The 19,601-nt window shown below is 32.4% G+C and overlaps 2 protein-coding genes across 2 annotated transcripts; one reads left to right on the top strand and one right to left on the bottom strand.

Moving 5' to 3' along the window:
* The first annotated feature begins 4,894 nt into the window (after positions 1-4,894).
* On the top strand, positions 4,895-9,012 carry LOC134233414 (charged multivesicular body protein 3-like). The gene is made up of 6 exons (XM_062715379.1): positions 4,895-5,035; positions 5,210-5,270; positions 6,087-6,266; positions 6,654-6,775; positions 7,756-7,870; positions 8,305-9,012. The coding sequence occupies exons 1-6, from the start codon at positions 4,991-4,993 to the stop codon at positions 8,430-8,432; spliced, it is 651 nt and encodes a 216-aa protein (XP_062571363.1). The 5' UTR covers positions 4,895-4,990; the 3' UTR covers positions 8,433-9,012.
* Positions 9,013-14,859: 5,847 nt separating this feature from the next.
* On the bottom strand, positions 14,860-19,551 carry LOC134233397 (poly [ADP-ribose] polymerase tankyrase-1-like). The gene is made up of 5 exons (XM_062715358.1): positions 19,291-19,551; positions 18,351-18,497; positions 17,884-18,111; positions 17,369-17,581; positions 14,860-17,032 (listed from the first exon to the last, which is right to left on the bottom strand). The coding sequence occupies exons 1-5, from the start codon at positions 19,541-19,543 to the stop codon at positions 16,515-16,517; spliced, it is 1,359 nt and encodes a 452-aa protein (XP_062571342.1). The 5' UTR covers positions 19,544-19,551; the 3' UTR covers positions 14,860-16,514.
* Positions 19,552-19,601: the final 50 nt, after the last annotated feature.

A 19,601-nucleotide genomic window follows, 5' to 3' on the forward strand; every position in this document is an offset into this window, starting at 1 on the left:
TTTATTAGCATCATGTAATATACATGAATAAAAGGCGTTCAATATAAGTAAAAGTATCATCACATGCAGAATGTTGACTTTTTTACGATGATTTTTTTTTTTAATAATTTTTTTTCACTCTCTTTTATCTTATTTTAAAAGACGCTATTGACCTCGTCATACTAACGCTAGAGACAGGTTTGCATCACTCTTGAAATCGCAAGTGTACGTTAAAATTGAATGCGTAACAAATAAGACCAGACACAATTACTGTTCTGTTTTCTTAAAAAGGTTGAACTTTTTTATGTTTCTTTCAAAATAAAATGAAGCCTTTCATTTAAAACAATTTAACGCCTCTTCCAAAAGTCATTATTACATGTCCTTAAAATATATTGTGCAAAAAAGTTATTATGCTTTTTGAAACTTTATTAATTTTGCATTTAACAGGACCGTGCTTTTAATGGCAGAAAAAAATCCTCAAAATGAAAAAAAAAAAAATACTAAAGACTACTAACTCCTTCTTTTAGTATTACCGGTTATCAATATAACAACCCCAATACTATGCGTGACGTATATGCATATAAACATGATCTGATAAAGAATAAGGTAATAAGAGATGTACCTAGAGAGGTAGAAGCTGAGAATTGAAAAGTATGGGATGTTTCCACCGCCATCAGTAAAACTCCGAGGATACAGCAGCTACCCAACACCATAGTTAAAGCTATCAGCTAAAAAAAAAAAAGGTGTAATTCCAGGTCACTGAGAAAAAAAAAATGAAATTTTCGATAAATTTTCATGCACATATGCATAAAATGATTGTAAAAATGTGAATTTAAAAAAAATGCAAAGAATCGTATTACTTTATTAATTAAAAACATCTTCTGAACACAAAATAAAAGTTGTTATAGACTTAGATTGGTTCAACTTTGGGCAATATATACATGATTATTAAAAAATATAATTTATTAATAAGATGTAATGTGTTCTATACATGTATATAAATTATTTTTTTAAGTTGAAATAATTGCTACATCTAATTGTGAAATACATATTGTAATCAAAAATATATAAAGGTACCACCGTGTACCATAATGCAAAAAAGCCAGAGATATACATACACAGTTGAAAAATAATATATATATATATATATATATATTGAAAGTAAAACATACATACATAACGTATATATTGTCCACACACATACAAGGCGTAATATTCCCCTAAATTGCAAAAGAAAGGCGTAATAACGCCATGTTTTGTTTGCGTTATAACGTAATATTTATTAAGTGGCGTAATAAATTTTTTTAATTTCTTAATAGGCGTAATAACACACTTTTGGATCAATTCAAAGGCGTAATAACGCCTTTTTTTAAATTTAGTACGTAATAATGCACCTATTATTATTATAAAGAGAAATACCACATTATATGCATCAGTATTTTATATGGCGTTATAACGCCTTTTAAAAAGGCGTAATAACGCCTTTTCACAATGGAAAGGCGTAATAACTTATTTTCATTATTTAAATGAGAAAAATTGATAATGTCTTTTTTAACATTATTTCCTTTTCTGTAACAAAGGCGTTATAACATTTTAAAAGTGTGTGTTTTTCTCTCTATAACATCTGAGCAATTGGTCTTTCTAGGAATGCCAAAGTACTGCAAATAATTAAAACAAAATGAAGATTTACGATTTATTGCTCAGTTGTGTTTAATTATGGTTCGCATCTAATGATATGTAATTTATCGGTAGCCTTTTCATCATCTTTATTAGCATCATGTTTCAATATACATGAATATAGAATGTTTTTTCAATATAAGTAAAAGTATCATCACATGCAGAATGTTGACTTTTTAGTATAATTTTTTTTAAATAATTTTTTTCACTCTCTTTTATCTTATTTTAAAAGACGCTATTGACCTCGTCATACTAATGCTAGAGACAGGTTTGCATCACTTGAAATCGCAAGTGTACGTTAAAATTGAATGCGTTACAAATAAGACTATAAAGACACAATTTCTGAAAAATTCTGTAAAATAATTTATTAAAAAGATTGAACTTTTTTATGTTTCTTTCAAAATAAAATGAAGTCTTTCATTTAAAACAATTTAGAGCTCACATCTACATGTACGATACACGTCATACATCATACATGTCCCGTAAAATATAATGTGCAAAAAGTCTGAATCAGACAGAATTGAAAATTTATTTAGTAATTTTGTATGACATCCTCACAGGACGTTATGGAAGCTTTAATTTGTGCCAATGGCAGAAAAAAATCCATGGAACTCAAAATGAAAAAAAAAAAAATACTAAAGACTACTAACTCCTTCTTTTAGTTTTACCAGTTATCAATCTAACAACCCCAATACTATGCGTGACGTCTATAAATGCATATAAACATGATCTGATAATTAAAGAATTAGGTAATGAAACATACCTAGAGAGGAAGAAGCTGAGAATTGAAAAGTACGGGATGTTTCCACCGCTATCACTAAAACTCCGAGGATACAGCAGGTATCCGACACCATAGTTAAAGCTATCAGCTGAAAACAAATGTGTAATTCCACGAACAGGTCACTGAGAAAAAATTGAAATTTTCGATAAATTTTCATATACATATGCCTAAAATGATTGTGAAAATGTGAATTAAAAAAAAAAAATAAAGAATCATATTACTTTATTAAAAACATCTTCTGAACACAAAATAAAAATTGTTAATATGATATTATATACAATATAAAACAACTCCAAAGACTTTCAAATTTCAAAAGGAAGAAATATGAATTAGAATAAAATCTAATGTGCATTGAGTATAGGTATGCTTACAGTTTATTCCATCATTACATAGATTCTGTACCCGCACCACGGCTAGTCTGGGAGAGATCTAAACATTTGATTACCTTCGTTGGACATAGAGAAGAGGCACATAGGAACCTTCATTATCCAATTTCCAAGTGCATCGTTATCTGCTCCGATAATAGTGAAGATATAGCCTCCAGTAATTAGAAATACTTTCTATACTAACAGACATTTTCCCACCGTAGTTTCTTCGTATCTCGTCTTAAGTCATCGATACCAAAAGAATTATGAGAGGAAAAAAAGTAAGGAAATTTTAATGCAATTTCTACGCTAGAATGCCTTCAGCTAAATTATTACATGCATGAAAACATCCAGTCGGTGAAGTTTCAAATGATTTCAAAAGTTTAAATGAATATATAATAGTTTCTTTATCGGAAAGGGGGGGGGGAACAGCTGTCCTCTATTAACGCGGTAAGACAAACTGCCTCCGATGTTGATTATAGTTGCTGAGAATCAGTTAACTTTTATAATCATCAGACATGACACATATATACATGTTGACCACCCATACACTGGCTGCATGGTGACCACTTTACGGCCACCGTAGGTGGCCTCATTCAAGTCAATCATATTTTTCTTCTTGTTTTCACGGCGAAATTAACAGCTAGTCTGACTGGACAGATCCTCAGTACCTTTGGCGTTAGAAGCAAATTGAAAGTTGGGGGGGGGGGGGGGGGTCTAAGTGAAAGAGAGAAAAAAAAATAAGTACAAAAAAATTAACAAGCCAAAAAATGTGTCTATTATCCAAATACAAAAATATCCTACTTCGTGCAGAGGATGGGGCTGTAGGATCAAACTTTTTTCAGTACTAACTTGTTTTCCAAACACTATTACTTAAACTTTTTGACCGAAACTGCCGCGTGCCTGTTGAAAGTTGGGGGGGGGGGCTAAAGCTACGCCCCAATGTTCAATGCCTATATTATGTCTATCTTTGCAAAAAAAAAAGTGGGGGAGCTAAGCCTAAGCCCCCTTTAGCCCCCTCCCCCCAGCCCCGGTTCCGACGCCTATGCGTATTGCAAAGCCAAAACAAGTAATGCATATATTTAATTATGCATAACTTAGGCATGTTCCAAACTTACGAAAGCCCAATATGCTTATTTTCGTAGGTAAAAAAAATAAATTTTTCGCGTTATAACGCGAAACTTTCACGAATAAACGTGTAACTTTCGCGTAAAAATTTCGCGTTATAACGCGAAAGTTACGCGTTTATTCGCGGAAGTTTCGCGTTATAATGCGAAAAAAAACTCACGAATAAACGTGTAACTTTCGTGATATAACGCGAAACTTTCGCGAATAAACGCGAAACTTTCGCGTAAAAGTTTCGCGTTATAACGCGAAAGTTACGCGTTTATTCGCGAAAGTTTTGCGTTATAACGCGAAAAGAATATTTTTTTACCTACGAAAATGAGCTCATTGGGCTTTCGTACCTCTCAGTTTAGAGCCCTCTATGGCGTTTTTTTTTTTTTTAGTTCATGTGATAGTATAGATTTATATTCATTTTATTAGTACTGTTTAAATAAAATAATTGAATGATTGAGAGCTAAATTTTCAATTATTACATAAACAGGATTCCATCCCGTAACATTCACATTGACCAAAATTAAAATATATACCTCTATTTATTTTTTGCTTCATTCGAAGATGGGTCTTTTCTGTAAATTACACAATACAAATCAATCGCGTTTCAAATACGATATAGTTACTGACTGAACATTTAATATTAACAGATGCTTATATATATTATACACTGTAATCATGGTAATACAATGTAATTTTAGTACTGATAGATTGTAAATAGATGATAATTGATAAGAAATTCTCAAAACAGTGAAATTTGACATTTAACACAATTTTGAAATTAATTTTTTCTATAACTTTACACAAACATTCCTTTGAAAAAAATATTTAGGGGTTTGTTTTGCTTTTTTTGAATATACATTGCATTTATGTTCATGTTTAAAATATTTATACCAGGTACATATTTAATGAAGAAATGCATCTCTGCATTTCACGTAGGAATCTGTTGTAGCGCGAGCTGTTTTGACTTATCAGTGTCATTGCGCAATCGCAAAAGGAAGTTAAAGTGAATTTATTTGTTTACTTTTTATTTTTAATTTGATAGATGTGAAGTTTAGAATACTAGTAAAAAATGGGTCTTTTTGGGAAAGAGAAAAAAGAAAACCCAAAGGAAATGGTAAATATTTATTTTGAATACTTTTTACAGACTGACATTTCTCAATGATTATGTTAACTGTAATTTCCTCTGTCGTGAAGATTGCCTTTGCTTGTTTTACTTGCCTTGGGATTGACTTGTCATGCTAGAATGATAAACATCGATATATTTTTAAATAATCATTCTCTTTGACAGGTGAATCAATGGACCCACAATTTGAGAAAGGAAGGGTACAACATAGACAGACAGATTAGAGGTAGGTGATCCATTCTTTTGTTTCTGAAGCCAATTTAAGGGTTCGAAGGGTTTTAAAATGTCATCGGGTTCACAGGTGCGTGAAATTCAGTCAATTTATCGGGTCTCAATAGCTCAGTTGGTTAGAGTGCTGGCACAGTATGCCAGAGGCCCTGGGTTTGAGTCCCGGTTGAGACTCTGGTTTTCATCACCTGTGGCGCTCAACCAAAAAACTCACTGTTCCCTTGGAATATGCTTCACTCATTTCCTTAACTTAAGATGAATTTCTACAAAGAGGGGGAATATGTCATAGGGTTCACAGGTGCTTGAAACAGAAAATCAGTCAATATATTGCAGTTGGTTAGAGCACTGGCACGTAACGCCAAACGCCCTGGGTTTGAGACTTCGAGTCCTGGTTGAGACTTGACTTTTCACCACCTGTGACAAATGTTTCGAATCCAGTACACTTTCCAAACATATAACAACATCCCATATGAGTTCACATTAGAGTTATCTTTTGTTTAGCCAATGAAATACCTGTAGCTGAAATCTTGTTCTGTAGTTCAGATGCATTTTTTCACAGTCAAAACTAAATGCCCAAGGGGTTACATATTAGATAATTGTTCTATAACTCAAATTAGATATATAGTCTAGCTAATACTGGTAAATATTTATATGAATCGATATACAGTTATGAATATGGCAGTTTTGAGCCTGATAAAATATAATTACCTGCTCTAAGAAACAAAGGACATTACACTTACATTCCTATAGCAGGTGATAACAAATCATCACATGTTATTAACACCCTTTGAACTCATTCCTGTTTGCTTTGTAGGTATTCAAAGAGAAGAAGAAAAAGTCAAAAGGTCTTTGAAGGAATCAGCTAAAAAAGGAGAGAAAGAATCATGTAAAATCCTTGCTAAAGAAATCGTCAGGTCACGGAAAGCTGTCAACAGGCTTTACACATCCAAGGCCCACATGAACTCAGTTCAAATGCAGATGAAAAATCAGCTAGGTGGGGCAGATATAAAATTTTGTCTTTTAATTTTAAATTACTTGATTCTTCCAAATTATCTCAATTTATGTTGCATTAAAATGTTTAAGCTTCTTTGTTTAAAAAAATATTTGTGAGAAATAGTACCAATTATAGTTTCGACAGTTTGAGAAAATTGTAAGAATTAAGGATGGAGTTTATTGTATAAAAAAGGGTTTTCTTTATAAAACATGTTCACTTGTTAGGAATAAAATAATGACTTAGGTTAGTTTTGTAACTCTTGGAATTCTAGTTAGATATTGTTAAAAATGGATTTGAATAAATCTGGGACATACAGAGCTATTGACTGGACCAAAAAAGGTAGTAGATGTAACTTTTCTATCAGTAATTATTTTTGGTATATTGTAGCCACCTTAAGGATAGCAGGTGCCCTGGAGAAGAGCACAGAGGTGATGAAGTCCATGCAGGCTTTGATTAAAATCCCAGAAATCCAGGCCACCATGAGAGAAATGTCTAAAGAAATGATGAAGGTAAAGACACCTAGAAGTACATGTACCTGTTTCTAACTTTGATACATTGTCAGTAAAGTATGTTAAAAACAATATTTGCTAAGCTGACATTAAATGTTGTTAGAGTTGATTTTAAAGGGGGAAAAAGAAAATTGATGATATGTTACAGTAGTTGGAAAATCATGTTAGATACATGTGTCTGTGGCCAGATTGGGCAAATCTGAAATATTCAATCAAATGATAATGTAAAATATTGTTGCTGGGGAAAACAATATTTAGGACCAAATCATTTCCATTTTTCTGTTCATTATTTATGTTTAAGGCAGTTACAAGTATTCTGATTATTTTATGTTTTAGGCGGGTATTCTGTAGATGACTATTTTATGTTTATGTTTTAGGCGGGTATTCTGGAGATGTCTGTTTTATATTTTTGTTTTAGGCAGATATTCTGGAGATGACTATTTTATGTTAATGTTTTAGGCGGGTATTCTGGAGATGACTATTTTATGTTTAAGGCGGGTATTCTGTAGATGACTATTTTCTGTTTATGTTTTAGACAGGTATTCTGGAGATGACTATTTTATGTTTATGTTTTAGATGGGTATTCTGGAGATGACTATTTTATTTTTATGTTTTAGGCAGGTGTTCTGGAGATGACTATTTTATTTTTATGTTTTAGGCAGGTGTTCTGGAGATGACTATTTTATGTTTATGTTTTAGACGGGTATTCTGGAGATGACTATTTTATGTTTATGTTTTAGGCGTGTTTTCTGGAGATAACTATTTTATTTTTATGTTTTAGGCAGGTGTTCTGGAGATGACTATTTTATGTTTATGTTTTAGGCGTGTATTCTGGAGATAACTATTTTATGTTTATGTTTTAGGCAGGTGTTCTGGAGATGACTATTTTATGTTTATGTTTTAGGCGGATATTCTGGAGATGACTATTTTATGTTTATGTTTTAGACGGGTATTCTGGAGATGACTATTTTATGTTTTAGGCGGGTATTCTGGAGGAAATGTTAGAGGATACAATGGAGACCCTGGATGATGATGATGAATTGGAAGAAGAAGCCGACTCAGAGGTCGAAAAAGTCCTCTACGAACTCACAGCAGGTAATGAACTCACAGCAGGTGAAAAACTCACAGTAGGTAATAAGCTAAAAATAGATAATGAACTAAGAGCAGGCAATGAACTCTTAGAATGTAATTAAAACACAGCAGTAAGTAAATAACTCACTGTAGGTAATAAACTCACAGCAGAAGGTTATGACCTCATGTGATTTGTTCCATTTATGAAAATGTGTTCAAAGTAATTCTCCTCAATATGGACAATTATTCCCTCTGTTTTGGTTTTCAACGTTAGTATTTTTTAAAAATAAAAACGAAAAACAAACTTATTGCTATACTTTCAGTTTAAAATGAATTACAGTAACTAAAATAAATTGATATGATATCACCTTCTCCTCCTTTTCATACAAATAAGACAAATATAAAATAAATTCAAATACAAATGATATTTGTAACTGTGTGTTGTTGCTTTATCACAGGAGAGCTTGGGAAAGCCCCGGCAGCTGTTGCCGATACACTTCCTGTGCATGAGCCAGAGGGCGCCACTGCTCTGTCCGAGGATGAAGACGAAGATCTCACAAGTCGACTGGAGGCACTACGCAGCTGATGTCAGAATCAAAGATTATTTAATTCTTTTTATATTGATAATATAATTGAAAATGCATGTAAATGTGATTTTGAATAGACTTTTACTCTGTGTTAGAATGAAAATGGTTGGAAGTTTATTCAAACTGCCAAACACATGTAAATCATTGTACAAAATGATACACATTTGTGAAGCTGCATTTGATATTTAAGGATTTGTGATAAAGAAGATATGAATTAGAGACAATTTGTAGGGAATGCCAAATCATTTGGAAATATTTGTTGTATTTATATTTCTGTATTTTAGGTGACTAAGTTTGAAATTTTGTCTTTCAGGGAAATACAAAAACTTAGAAAAATTTAGAATCTTAAAGACACAACTGCAAGTGTCAACAAAAGTCACTTTATAGAGTTGACTTGCTTAGTTTTATGATACTGTCTGCAATTGAGCAAACTGGTGGCATTTTTATGTACAGTGAATCTTTTAATTCAGTGAATTAGTGGAGGGATGGGGGTCAAAGTTCATTGGCAATCAAAATTTTACTGGTTTCTTGGGGTCTCATTTAAAGGCAGAGATTTTTAGCACCGCCTTCAAAAATACCTGGTCTGGGTATCCCTGTCAATCAAGTGCGTGTAGGTCCATCATTGGATGCTGGAACTTGATTGACACTTACTTACTGATCCCTGTGTATACCCTGTCCACCTTGATTGGGACTCATGGTGACCTTCTGTTAAACTTATGATCCTTTGATGTCTACTGAACATGTTACACAGAAACTGTATTACTATGAATTTTTTTTAGATTGTTAATTTATGAATTAAATATGCTTTAAGTCTTTGAAAGGATTACAATATTAATGTACATTAGAAAAAATAACCTTTATTTATAAAAAAAAACATTTTTTTTCAAATGAAATTTTGATATTAATTTTAATATGCTAAATGATAAACCCAAAGTGGAATGTTATTGGTGAAGTTCAGAGCAGCACTGTGTGAAGTGATAAAATTTAAAATAATTTTTTTAATCATGGGTCACTTATATTTTCCTTTTTTATTCAGATAAGAATTTACAAGCAATTTTTTAGCATGTTTCATAAAAGATGGGATCCTAGGTATGAATGAATATAAGGTGTAATTTAGTTGTTACAAGAGTTGTTTTTTTTAATTAACACATATGCTAACATCTAAAACAATCTTTTGTTTTAATATTTTAATTTATAGTACGTTATCATATTAATGTTTTTTAAATGGGTAGGGGTGTTTTCAAACAGTCAAAATAAATCAATATGTAATTGAAAACCTTTTTACTACTATATAATTATGCCCCCCTTCGAAGAAGGGAGGGCATATTGCTTTGCTGCTGTCTGTCGGTCGGTCAGTCTGTCGGTCCATTTAGTTTCCGTTCATTTTCTTCATAACCGTTGCACATACTGAAATGAAATTTGGTATATAGGTATATCAGATAAAAATCTAGGTCAAGTTCTGTTTTGGGTATGATCGCACCTTGATTGTCAGAGTTATGCCCCTTGGACTTAGAAATATTCCAATTATTTGCAGTTTCCGTTCATTTTCTTTGGAGAGGTTGCACATACTGAAATGAAATTTGGTATACAGGTATATCAGATGAAAATCTAGGTCAAGTTCTGTTTTGGGTATGATCGCACCATAATTGACAGAGTTATGCCCCTTGGACTTAGAAAAATTCCAAATATTTGCAGTTTCCGTTCATTTTCTTTGGAGAGGTTGCACATATTGAAATGGAATTTAGTATACAGATTAGTCAGATTAATATCTACGTCAAGTTCTGTTTTGGATACGATCGCACCGTAATTGACAGAGCTATGCCCCTTGGACTTAGAAAAATTCCATATTTTTGCAGTTTCCGTTCATTTTCTTTGGTGAGGTTGCACATATTGAAATGGAATTTAGTATACAGATTAGTCAGATTAATATCTAGGTCAAGTTCTGTTTTGGGTACCATCGCACCATAATTGACAGAGCTATGCCCCTTGGACTTAGAAAAATTCCATATTATTGCAGTTTCCGTTCATTTTCTTTGGTGAGGTTGCACATATTGAAATGGAATTTAGTATACAGATTAGTCAGATTAATATCTAGGTCAAGTTCTGTTTTGGGTACGATCGCACCATAATTGACAGAGTTATGCCCCTTGGACTTAGAAAAATTCCAATTATTTGCAGTTTCCGTTCATTTTCTTTGGAGAGGTTGCACATATTGAAATAGAATTTAGTATACATATTAGTCAGATGAATATCTACTTCAAGTTATGTTTTGGGTATGATCACACCATTTTTGACAGAGTTCTGCCCTTTTGGACTTAGAAAAATTCCAATTTGTGGGGGAGGGGGCATAAGTGTTTTACAAACATCTCTTGTTTTAAAATTGTATCAAAATTCCCAACTCAGGTAAAGTTTGTGTATTTCACTGTGTAATAAATCACTTCCTGTGTATAGGGTTTAGTAGACAGATGAGCACAGGTAGACTGCTAGCCCCCAAGGCATTCACACCTGTACAAAATAAGCCCCTCCCTCACCTGGAATTTACCACCCGGTAAAAAATCTCTGCCTTTAAGGTCTGATGCATATAAAACATAGTTCAAACAACTGATACACTGACAAAAAGATGGAAATTCTTAAATTGTCTCATGAGCAATGGCCTTCTCAAAATTTAAAATACAGTGGAGTCTCATTTTTCCGGACACTTTGGTTCCCAGTCAATTTTCCCGGATATGTGAAGCATCCAGATACCTGAATTACCTGTCAAACAAGACAAAATTACATATAGAAATTCTGTTCCAATGAAAAGTTGTCTGCATACTGAAGCATCCGGATATCTGAAGGTCCACTGTATACCACATTATTAAAATTTGCATTACTTAATTGTGTATTTCCTTAACTTGACATATAGAATACACAATTTGCATTTAGTAATGTACTTGAAATGTCAAATGACAGGACATATCAATATTTTTTATTGTGTGCTATTTTCCTATAATGTCATTATCCAAATAGCCAGGTAGACCACTCAGGATAAATATACACAGCTGGTCACATTCCTGATTAAACCATGAACATTATAAGTACATGTGTACATATTAATCACAGAGCTAGCTTTGGAAATCCTCTTTCAATTCAAATTTAAACTGCTAAATAAGAATCCAGCAATGAACAATTATGAAAAAAGTACCAAACAAATGTTTGTGTTTATTACTTGTTATTCTGAATATTTCATTTGGATAGGTACATTTTTTTAGTGTAAATGTCATATTGTAAATATTTTTTGTATATATACTTGATTTTTGAATCAATTAAATCATGTATCAGAATGTTCTTTAATATTTATGCAATACCATCACATTACTAAAATATACATGTGTTTATAGAATATGTGTATTTTTTTATCCTGAGAACAATGTAAACAATTTGAATTTTTTAAATATTTATTTAGTCCATGTATACTATCCATCTGCTGATCAGTTACAACAGTACCACAGTGACTATATACACATGGTTATGTACACATATATGTTCACCTACTGTTTGAATATTTAATTCAGTACTCTTGATATTAAACTTACAATCAAACTTTATCAGTTGATGCACTTATTCCATTCAAAAAAACAGGCACGGTACATGTAACTATATTTATTCACATTTGGAACTGTTATGTTTTATTTATGAATCTTTAATACTCCCCCAGAGCAAAGATCCAGGGGAATAAAGTTTTTGTTCTGTCCCTCTGTTTGTCTGTTTGTCCATAAAGACCTCAACTTTGCATATAACCTTTGATTGTATTATTACTTTCTTATTTTTGTGCCAAGGCTTTGGTTTGGGTCCCAACTTATTTTACTGGGTACTTCCTGACCGTGATCTTCTAGTTTGATCTTTCTGCAAAATTTCACCAAACTTTAACCTTTGTCATAACCAACTTTGGTCATTAGGAAATATGCATAGCATTTCAAACATTTTTTTATTTCATTTACATTTGTTACAATTTATCAGAACATAATTTTGTTTTCATTTCCGGAATTTACCTGTGCAATGTTTTCTAAGTGAAAAATGGAATTTTAGTGTAAATGTCATATTATTAAATATTTTTTGTATATATACTTGATTTTTGAAAAATTAAATCATGTATCAAAAATAAAACAATACCAACACATTTAAAATATACATGTGTTTATAGGAAATGTGTATTTTTTTTATCCTAAGAACAATGTAAACAATTTGAATTTTTTAAATATTTATTTAGTCCATGTATACTATCCATCTGCTGATCAGTTACAACAGTACCACAGTGACTATATACACATGGTTATGTACACGTATATGTTCACTTAGTACATGTGTTAATACAATTTAATTCAGAACTCTTGATATTAAACTACAAACAAAACTTGAATGCACTTACAATCAAAAACTCACATGTACATGTAACTATATTTATTCACATTTGGAACTGTTATGTTTTATACGGTATATGAATCTTTAATACTCCCCCAAAGCAAAGATTCAGGGGACTAAAAGTACTGTCCCTCTGTTTGTCTTTTTCCAAAAAGACCTCAACTTTGCATATAACCTTTGATTGTATTATTACTTTCTTAAATGCCAAAGTTGATAATTACCAAAAATTCCGTGATCTTCTAATGAAATTTCACCAAACTTTAACTTTGTCATAACCTCTGAACCATTGGTAACTGGACTTTCATACTTCATGTTGTATATTATATGATTAAACCTTTCCAATGCTACAGATTTTTTTACCACTAAACTTTGACATTGAAGTTTGACTCACTTTAAAAAAAAAAAAAAACCTTGGCCATAACTTTTGAATGGTGGGTGCTAAGGCTTTCATATTTGATGTGTATCAGTTGTGTCAAGACGATTGTACCAACACTTTTTATCTGGACCCTTATGTTTTACTTACATTTGAGACAACTTTGACTTACCTTTGACTTTAGCTTCCTCATGGGGACATCAGTGTTTCTCAAATATTGTTTCATCTTAGAATTTCTGGTGAAATTTTTTGTGCCATTAGCTAATAAGAACTGACAGTGCTAGTAGTTTACAGTTATAGATTTTGTAATTAGTAATTAAAATGATCCCCAACATGCTTAGGCTGCTTCACTTTTAATTTAGAGGACATAATTTACAACTAGCATATACCCTCTTTATTGCAAAAGGTGGGATACAAGTAGGTGTAAAGAAAAATCTATGTAATTTGTCTTAATCATAATCTTTTATTTACATGTATATACTCTTTGGGAATGCATATTCAAATGTTTTGGTCTTGTGAAAATTAGAATTCAAATTTATATTTGGGCCATGAAATAAAGACTTTAGCTTTTGTTGTGTATTGTACATAGCTTTATACTATACTAGGTTTCTGTAAATCACAAAATAATCATGGAACCTTATTTTCATGTCAGAGATACACTGTAGTTATATGGCATTAAGTATAATTTTTTCTTCTTCAGAATTCAGTTATTGGCAGGAATTTTTTTTAAGCAAACAGGTTTATCTTGTTATTTTTTTCTGATACATGTACTTGATATTAAAAAAATATTGTAAAGAACCTGCATATGCCAGCTTTCAATAGTACATTTACAAGTATACTTAATGTATCAGATTTCACATTCGAGTTTTTGTTTTGATTGTTTATTTCATTTTCTCATGTTAGATAAAGTACTAATTAAAAAACCATGAGAACCATCTCTTTGTTTGTTCAGTCATTGTGATTTTGATGTGATTTTTATTTGGCCAAAATACTGGCTGCTGTTTATTCTCAGATTCTAGACTACAACTACTGGTACTATGTGCATATACATGTATGTATACATGTAGTATCTATCACTGCTGCAACAGACTTTTTTATATAACCTAACTAGTTGAACCACATTGACTGCATGATGTCACAGTAAAAGCTTAGCAATAAAATATAACACAGTGCAATAATCACTAGGGATGCCACATGAATTCAAGCTGTTGATACAGCTATTTGTGACTATCACTTCTAATGTTAATCACATGGTGAAGGCACAGTCAGTATGTTTTATTGCTGCACAGGGACAGAAATGTTCATTGTGAACAACCATAGGCTAGGCAAAACTGCAGTGTGACCAGCCTCTGATCTGATTTTTTTTAACTAAAGCATTTTCAATATATGTCTATGAAATGCTTTTAAAAGATGGAATTTTAAAATGTTATTCATCATGAAACATTTTAAAGGAAAATCAATTTTGCATTTCATTTTCAATTTGAAAAAAAATAGGGAAAATTGTTTCATTGGAAAATCTTTATTCTGAATTTGGTTTTTGTACAGTAGATATTTTTTTGTGGCCCAAATATTGATTTACATTCTCTATATTTACTTTAAACAAAGAACACTGTATATCGACCTAACAATGACCGTTAAAATTAAAGAAGAAGCAGATCTATAAACTTTTATTTCTATAAATAATTTCAATACACAGTTCAATTTAACATAAACTTCAAATCTTTACTGTTACATTCATCAAAAATGATCAAGTAGACTGATATCTTCTCAAGTCATTTTCTCAAACATTGGAAGAAAACATTCCTATATAGATCAGGTACTGGGTAGACAAAACAATATCACAATGAACTTGTACATGTGTAACCATAGGACACACTTCAGATCCTCTCAATTAAGAGATGTCTTATTAAAAGGAATATGTAAGTGGTGAAATGATCATTGAAATGTTTCTTTTATGAGGAATATCAGACTTTCACACAGAATATCTAGGGACTTTATCAAACTTTTATTTCTTTGGAACATCCAAGTGTTCTTGCACACAGAAAAATCATATATTTCTTCCTATTTTTATCCAACAGTTTAAAAATGTTCAAGGTGATAATATCAAAGGAAAGATGTAATCAAAAAGGACTGCTGAAGTTATATCAAAATAACTCTGTGAGGCATCTGAAAGGAGAATCTCCAGATGAATTCATCAGATGGAATGGACTCTTTTTTTCTCATTGCTGTGGAATCGTTTTTCTTGAGGGACTAATATTTGTAGATTCTAAGAGCCACCCTTGATTGTTAAATGAGTCAACCCTTGAATCCTCTGTGTTTACAAATTATTTACCAAATTATGTCCCCACAAAGCAATAAAATTTTGGTTGCCATTGCCCCTTACTGATCTCCACGATTAAAATGATTCCTCAGAAAAAAAAACCCACCTACTTATCCTTGTCACATTCAACATTATATATGATATAATTATTTTAATTAAAAAGAATACTTTTAAGGACAAACTCGAGACAATTATTGCACTTATGTATTCTAGCTCACTAATATATACAATTATTATACATTGTAACAAATCTGTTAATATATATATAAGAAAAACAACCTTTAGAGTCTTTCAATCTATAACACTTGTCACTGTGAATTTAGCACTCTATTTAAATGTACAATGCATTCATCTAAATCATGAATTGGACCTGTATTACAGATTTATTTTAAAGCTGAACACTACTCATTAAATGGCATAGTCCGCCATATTTCCCGTTCTTCAACGCTCTCCCTACAACCCATATATAAGGAGCACTGGAGCAGATAGCTTATCAGTTCAATTTATTTTGCTGTAGAGATCCGATGAGTGTAGACGTACATCTTACACAGCCGCGCTACTCGGTTGCGATGAAATAATCAAATTTAACCTATTTTTCCAGAACAGGACAAAAGTATCATGAAAAATACAGGTCAATAAATTACTTACAAACAGAAAATGCACATAAAAACAAGACATTAAAGGGAAAAATCTAAGACCACGAAAGGAGTACATTGTACTACATGTCGGCCACGAGTTTCGAGTGTGTAATCGAGTGTAACGAAATCAAACGGTTTGTATACCCGCCTGACAGTGCCTATTTATGAGAAGTGTTCAGCTTTAATAACAACATGTGGAAATTTCCACCTTTACAATAAATCACTCACAGATCTTCACAAACTAGAACAACACACAAACCACCTCTAGTCTTACACTGAAGATCTTTAAAAACTAAATAAAAAACAGCACTAGATAGAGTCTTACAAACCATGTCTATATATCACTCTATCATGTGTGGTCAGACACCTCTGGAATTGTCACTGAAAACTCCTCCATTTGTAGGTGAAGATATTCCTTCAGGGTGGAGGGGAGGGGCAGTGTTTCAATCTGTCCGAGCCTCTGCACCCCCATGGCTTTCCTGACCACACAGCGACAGTAATGTTGTAGGGGTCGGGGGTCACGCGTCAGCTCCTTGTACCACATGATCTTATAATACTGAATGTCGTTCTTGATCAGCTTCACCATATTTCTATTTATAGCACTGTAGTCTGTGGGGATTAACTGGGAATGTGGGGGGAATATACATAAAGATTCAATGGTAGGTAGGTAAGCCACACTTTTGGCAATGGCAAAAAGAATGGTCATGTCACGATTTTTACTTCGCAGTTCATACTGTAGTAAACTGTCATTATTTCTATTGCGCACATTAAAGTTAGCACCATATGAAATCAGTAAAGCTGCTGCCTCTGGTCTCCTCTCTTGCATATTGTTTTCATGAAAACAAACATAATGAAGGGGAGTGAACCCTGAAATAAAAGATAATCAAGTTTTTCATTATTGCAAATTGTCAATTTCAAAGTATGACACATGCGTTTTAATCTGACAAAAGGAATAAATCTGTTTTAATTAAAGTTGAACTTTTGTATCTCAAAACACAGATATCTTGAATACAATGGATATGTTGAAATGACTGATTTCCTATGTACTTTTTTTAAAGAATTTTTACCTAGAATATCTAGAACCCTCTGATATCTTAAACTTTTTTCTGGGTCACATCAAGTTTGAGAGAACAAAGTTTTGACTGTAGTTTAATGTATATTTTAACAACTGCTGTAATGCTTTATGATAGCTGTTTTTGTTACCAAGTGACTCAGGTATATTGACATCTGTGTTGTAGCCCTTAGTGACTAGTTCTCGTAAGATCTCTATGGAGAATTTCTCCCCCGCTCGGACAGCAATATGTAACGGACTGAATCCCTGTAAATTCTTGTGATTGACATCTGAACCCTTACGAAGAAGAGCCTGGATACAAGACAACATTCCATTCTTCACACATTCATGAAGGGGTGTATCTCCTGCAATTCAACAAAAATGTATAAATAGACTTACTCCTATTGTCCGAAACCATAGGTAATCTCTCTGTTTCGCTATGTTAAATGTAGTGTAGTGGAGAAAACCCCTGGAATCTGATGATGGAGTTACTACATGTACTAAAATAAGGCCAAATTACTTTCTTACAATAAACAAGCTTGATTTTGTGAAGATGTGTGCCACCAAAGGCTGAGATTTTGATAGTGAAAAAAATATTTCTGCTTGTGTGAGTTATTAACAGGTAAAACTAAGATCTTGTATTAAACCTGCTTTTAAATAAATGTACCTGTATCTTTAGCAGGCAGTGACAAAATGTCCTTCCAGATTGCATTATTTAGATGAGCATGCACACACTCTTCAAAGGTTTTCTGGGCAGCTATGTATAAACTTGTTCTTCCATATTCATCTACTGCATTGTAGTCAGCTCCATGCCATATCAGCATAGTCACACACTCAATGTTGTTTGCACTAGCTGCTAGATGTAGAGGGGTTGTGCCTCCTGGGTGTGGAAATGCTAAAATAGATGTCAATATTTTTATACATACACAAGTTGAAATGTTATAAGTAAAAATGTTAAAATTATAAATTAATAAAATATGCTTTTAAGAAAAAACCCAATTTAAAATTTAATCCCACACCAACTTGTTTAAAAAGATTGTTTGATTAAATGAAAACATTTAATTTGTATAAAAGTAATGTATAAAAAGTTAAAAAGCTTGAATGTTCACATTAATGACAAAGGAGTGTACATACCAGTGTATGATCCATGTTTTGAGTATTTAGTTCCATTATTGCACATAGCATCATTCTCTAGGAGTAAGGCAACACAGTCCACATGACCTTCATCTGCTGCCATGTGTAAAGCACTCACATCAAACCGGTCACTAGCATTTACACTGGCTGTAAAAACAAATTGTTAAATTCAGTTCTTTTCATAAATAAAATGCAATGTCTGAACTGTCTTTAAATACAAAGGAGTGAAAGGACTAGTGTTGTACAAGGACACATTTCATTATTGGTATTTGTCACATCAAATTTACTCAAGGTGTCCTTTTGATTCATAATTGCAACTATGAATTTTTCAGGTAAATTAGAAAAAAAAATGGGGGGATTAATTAGCGCCAGAACTATAACTCACAAAATTAAAATATTAACATGTTAACAGACTAGAGATCTGCAGTGTCAGTCATAGAAAAAATGCAAATTTGTTGCACACAACATTTAAGACGACTCTGGCCATTGCTGCTTCTGGATTTATTTCTCCCAATTCCTTAGACATAAATCATCTACTCTTGCTGTTAATATTTGCACAAAATTTTCTTGCCATCCTAAATGGCATTATGAGTGTGGGTAAAATGTTGAATGGTATCAATTTCAGGACAAGGAGGACTATCAATTTATATGATTTTGAAAAAGAATATAAAAGAGTTTCTTAAGAAGGCACAGTATTAAGTATTAGCTTCATATGACAGCTAAAACATATATACGGTAAATTACTGTAGATTGTGCTTGTCCATCCCATTTCTTTTTTTCAGAACAGTCAGCTTACAGATTGTGATTTTGAGACAAAGGGAGATAACTATTAATTAACAATAATTTTGAAGACAATCATCGTTTATTCTTAACAATTCAGCCGTTACGTACAATGCTAAAAATATTTTTTCGCTCTTAAAATCTCACGGCAAAGATCTACCTCCATTCTCTATCAGCCACCTGACAACATCTGTGTGACCCTGAGAAGCAGCCGTCATCAGTGGTGTTAGGTAATTTTTAGAATCGTAAAACAAACTCTTGTTGTACTCAGTGGCATCGGGGGAGGCTCCTGTCTTTAGCAGCGTTTTAACTAGATCTATATCTCCCGATCTTGACGCCTCCACCAATCTCTTATCTTGTTCAATTTCCATTAACATGAGTTCTCGGTTTCTCTTCCTGAAAATCGGCTCCATCTTGAAAATTAAAGTAACTCGTACTTGTATTTGTCGATAAATAATTGATGTTTATAAA

This window comes from Saccostrea cucullata, unplaced genomic scaffold, assembly GCF_032062105.1.
Source record: "Saccostrea cucullata isolate Sc308-1 unplaced genomic scaffold, CSIRO_AGI_Scuc_v1 ctg1382, whole genome shotgun sequence".
NCBI lineage: Eukaryota > Metazoa > Mollusca > Bivalvia > Ostreida > Ostreidae > Saccostrea > Saccostrea cuccullata.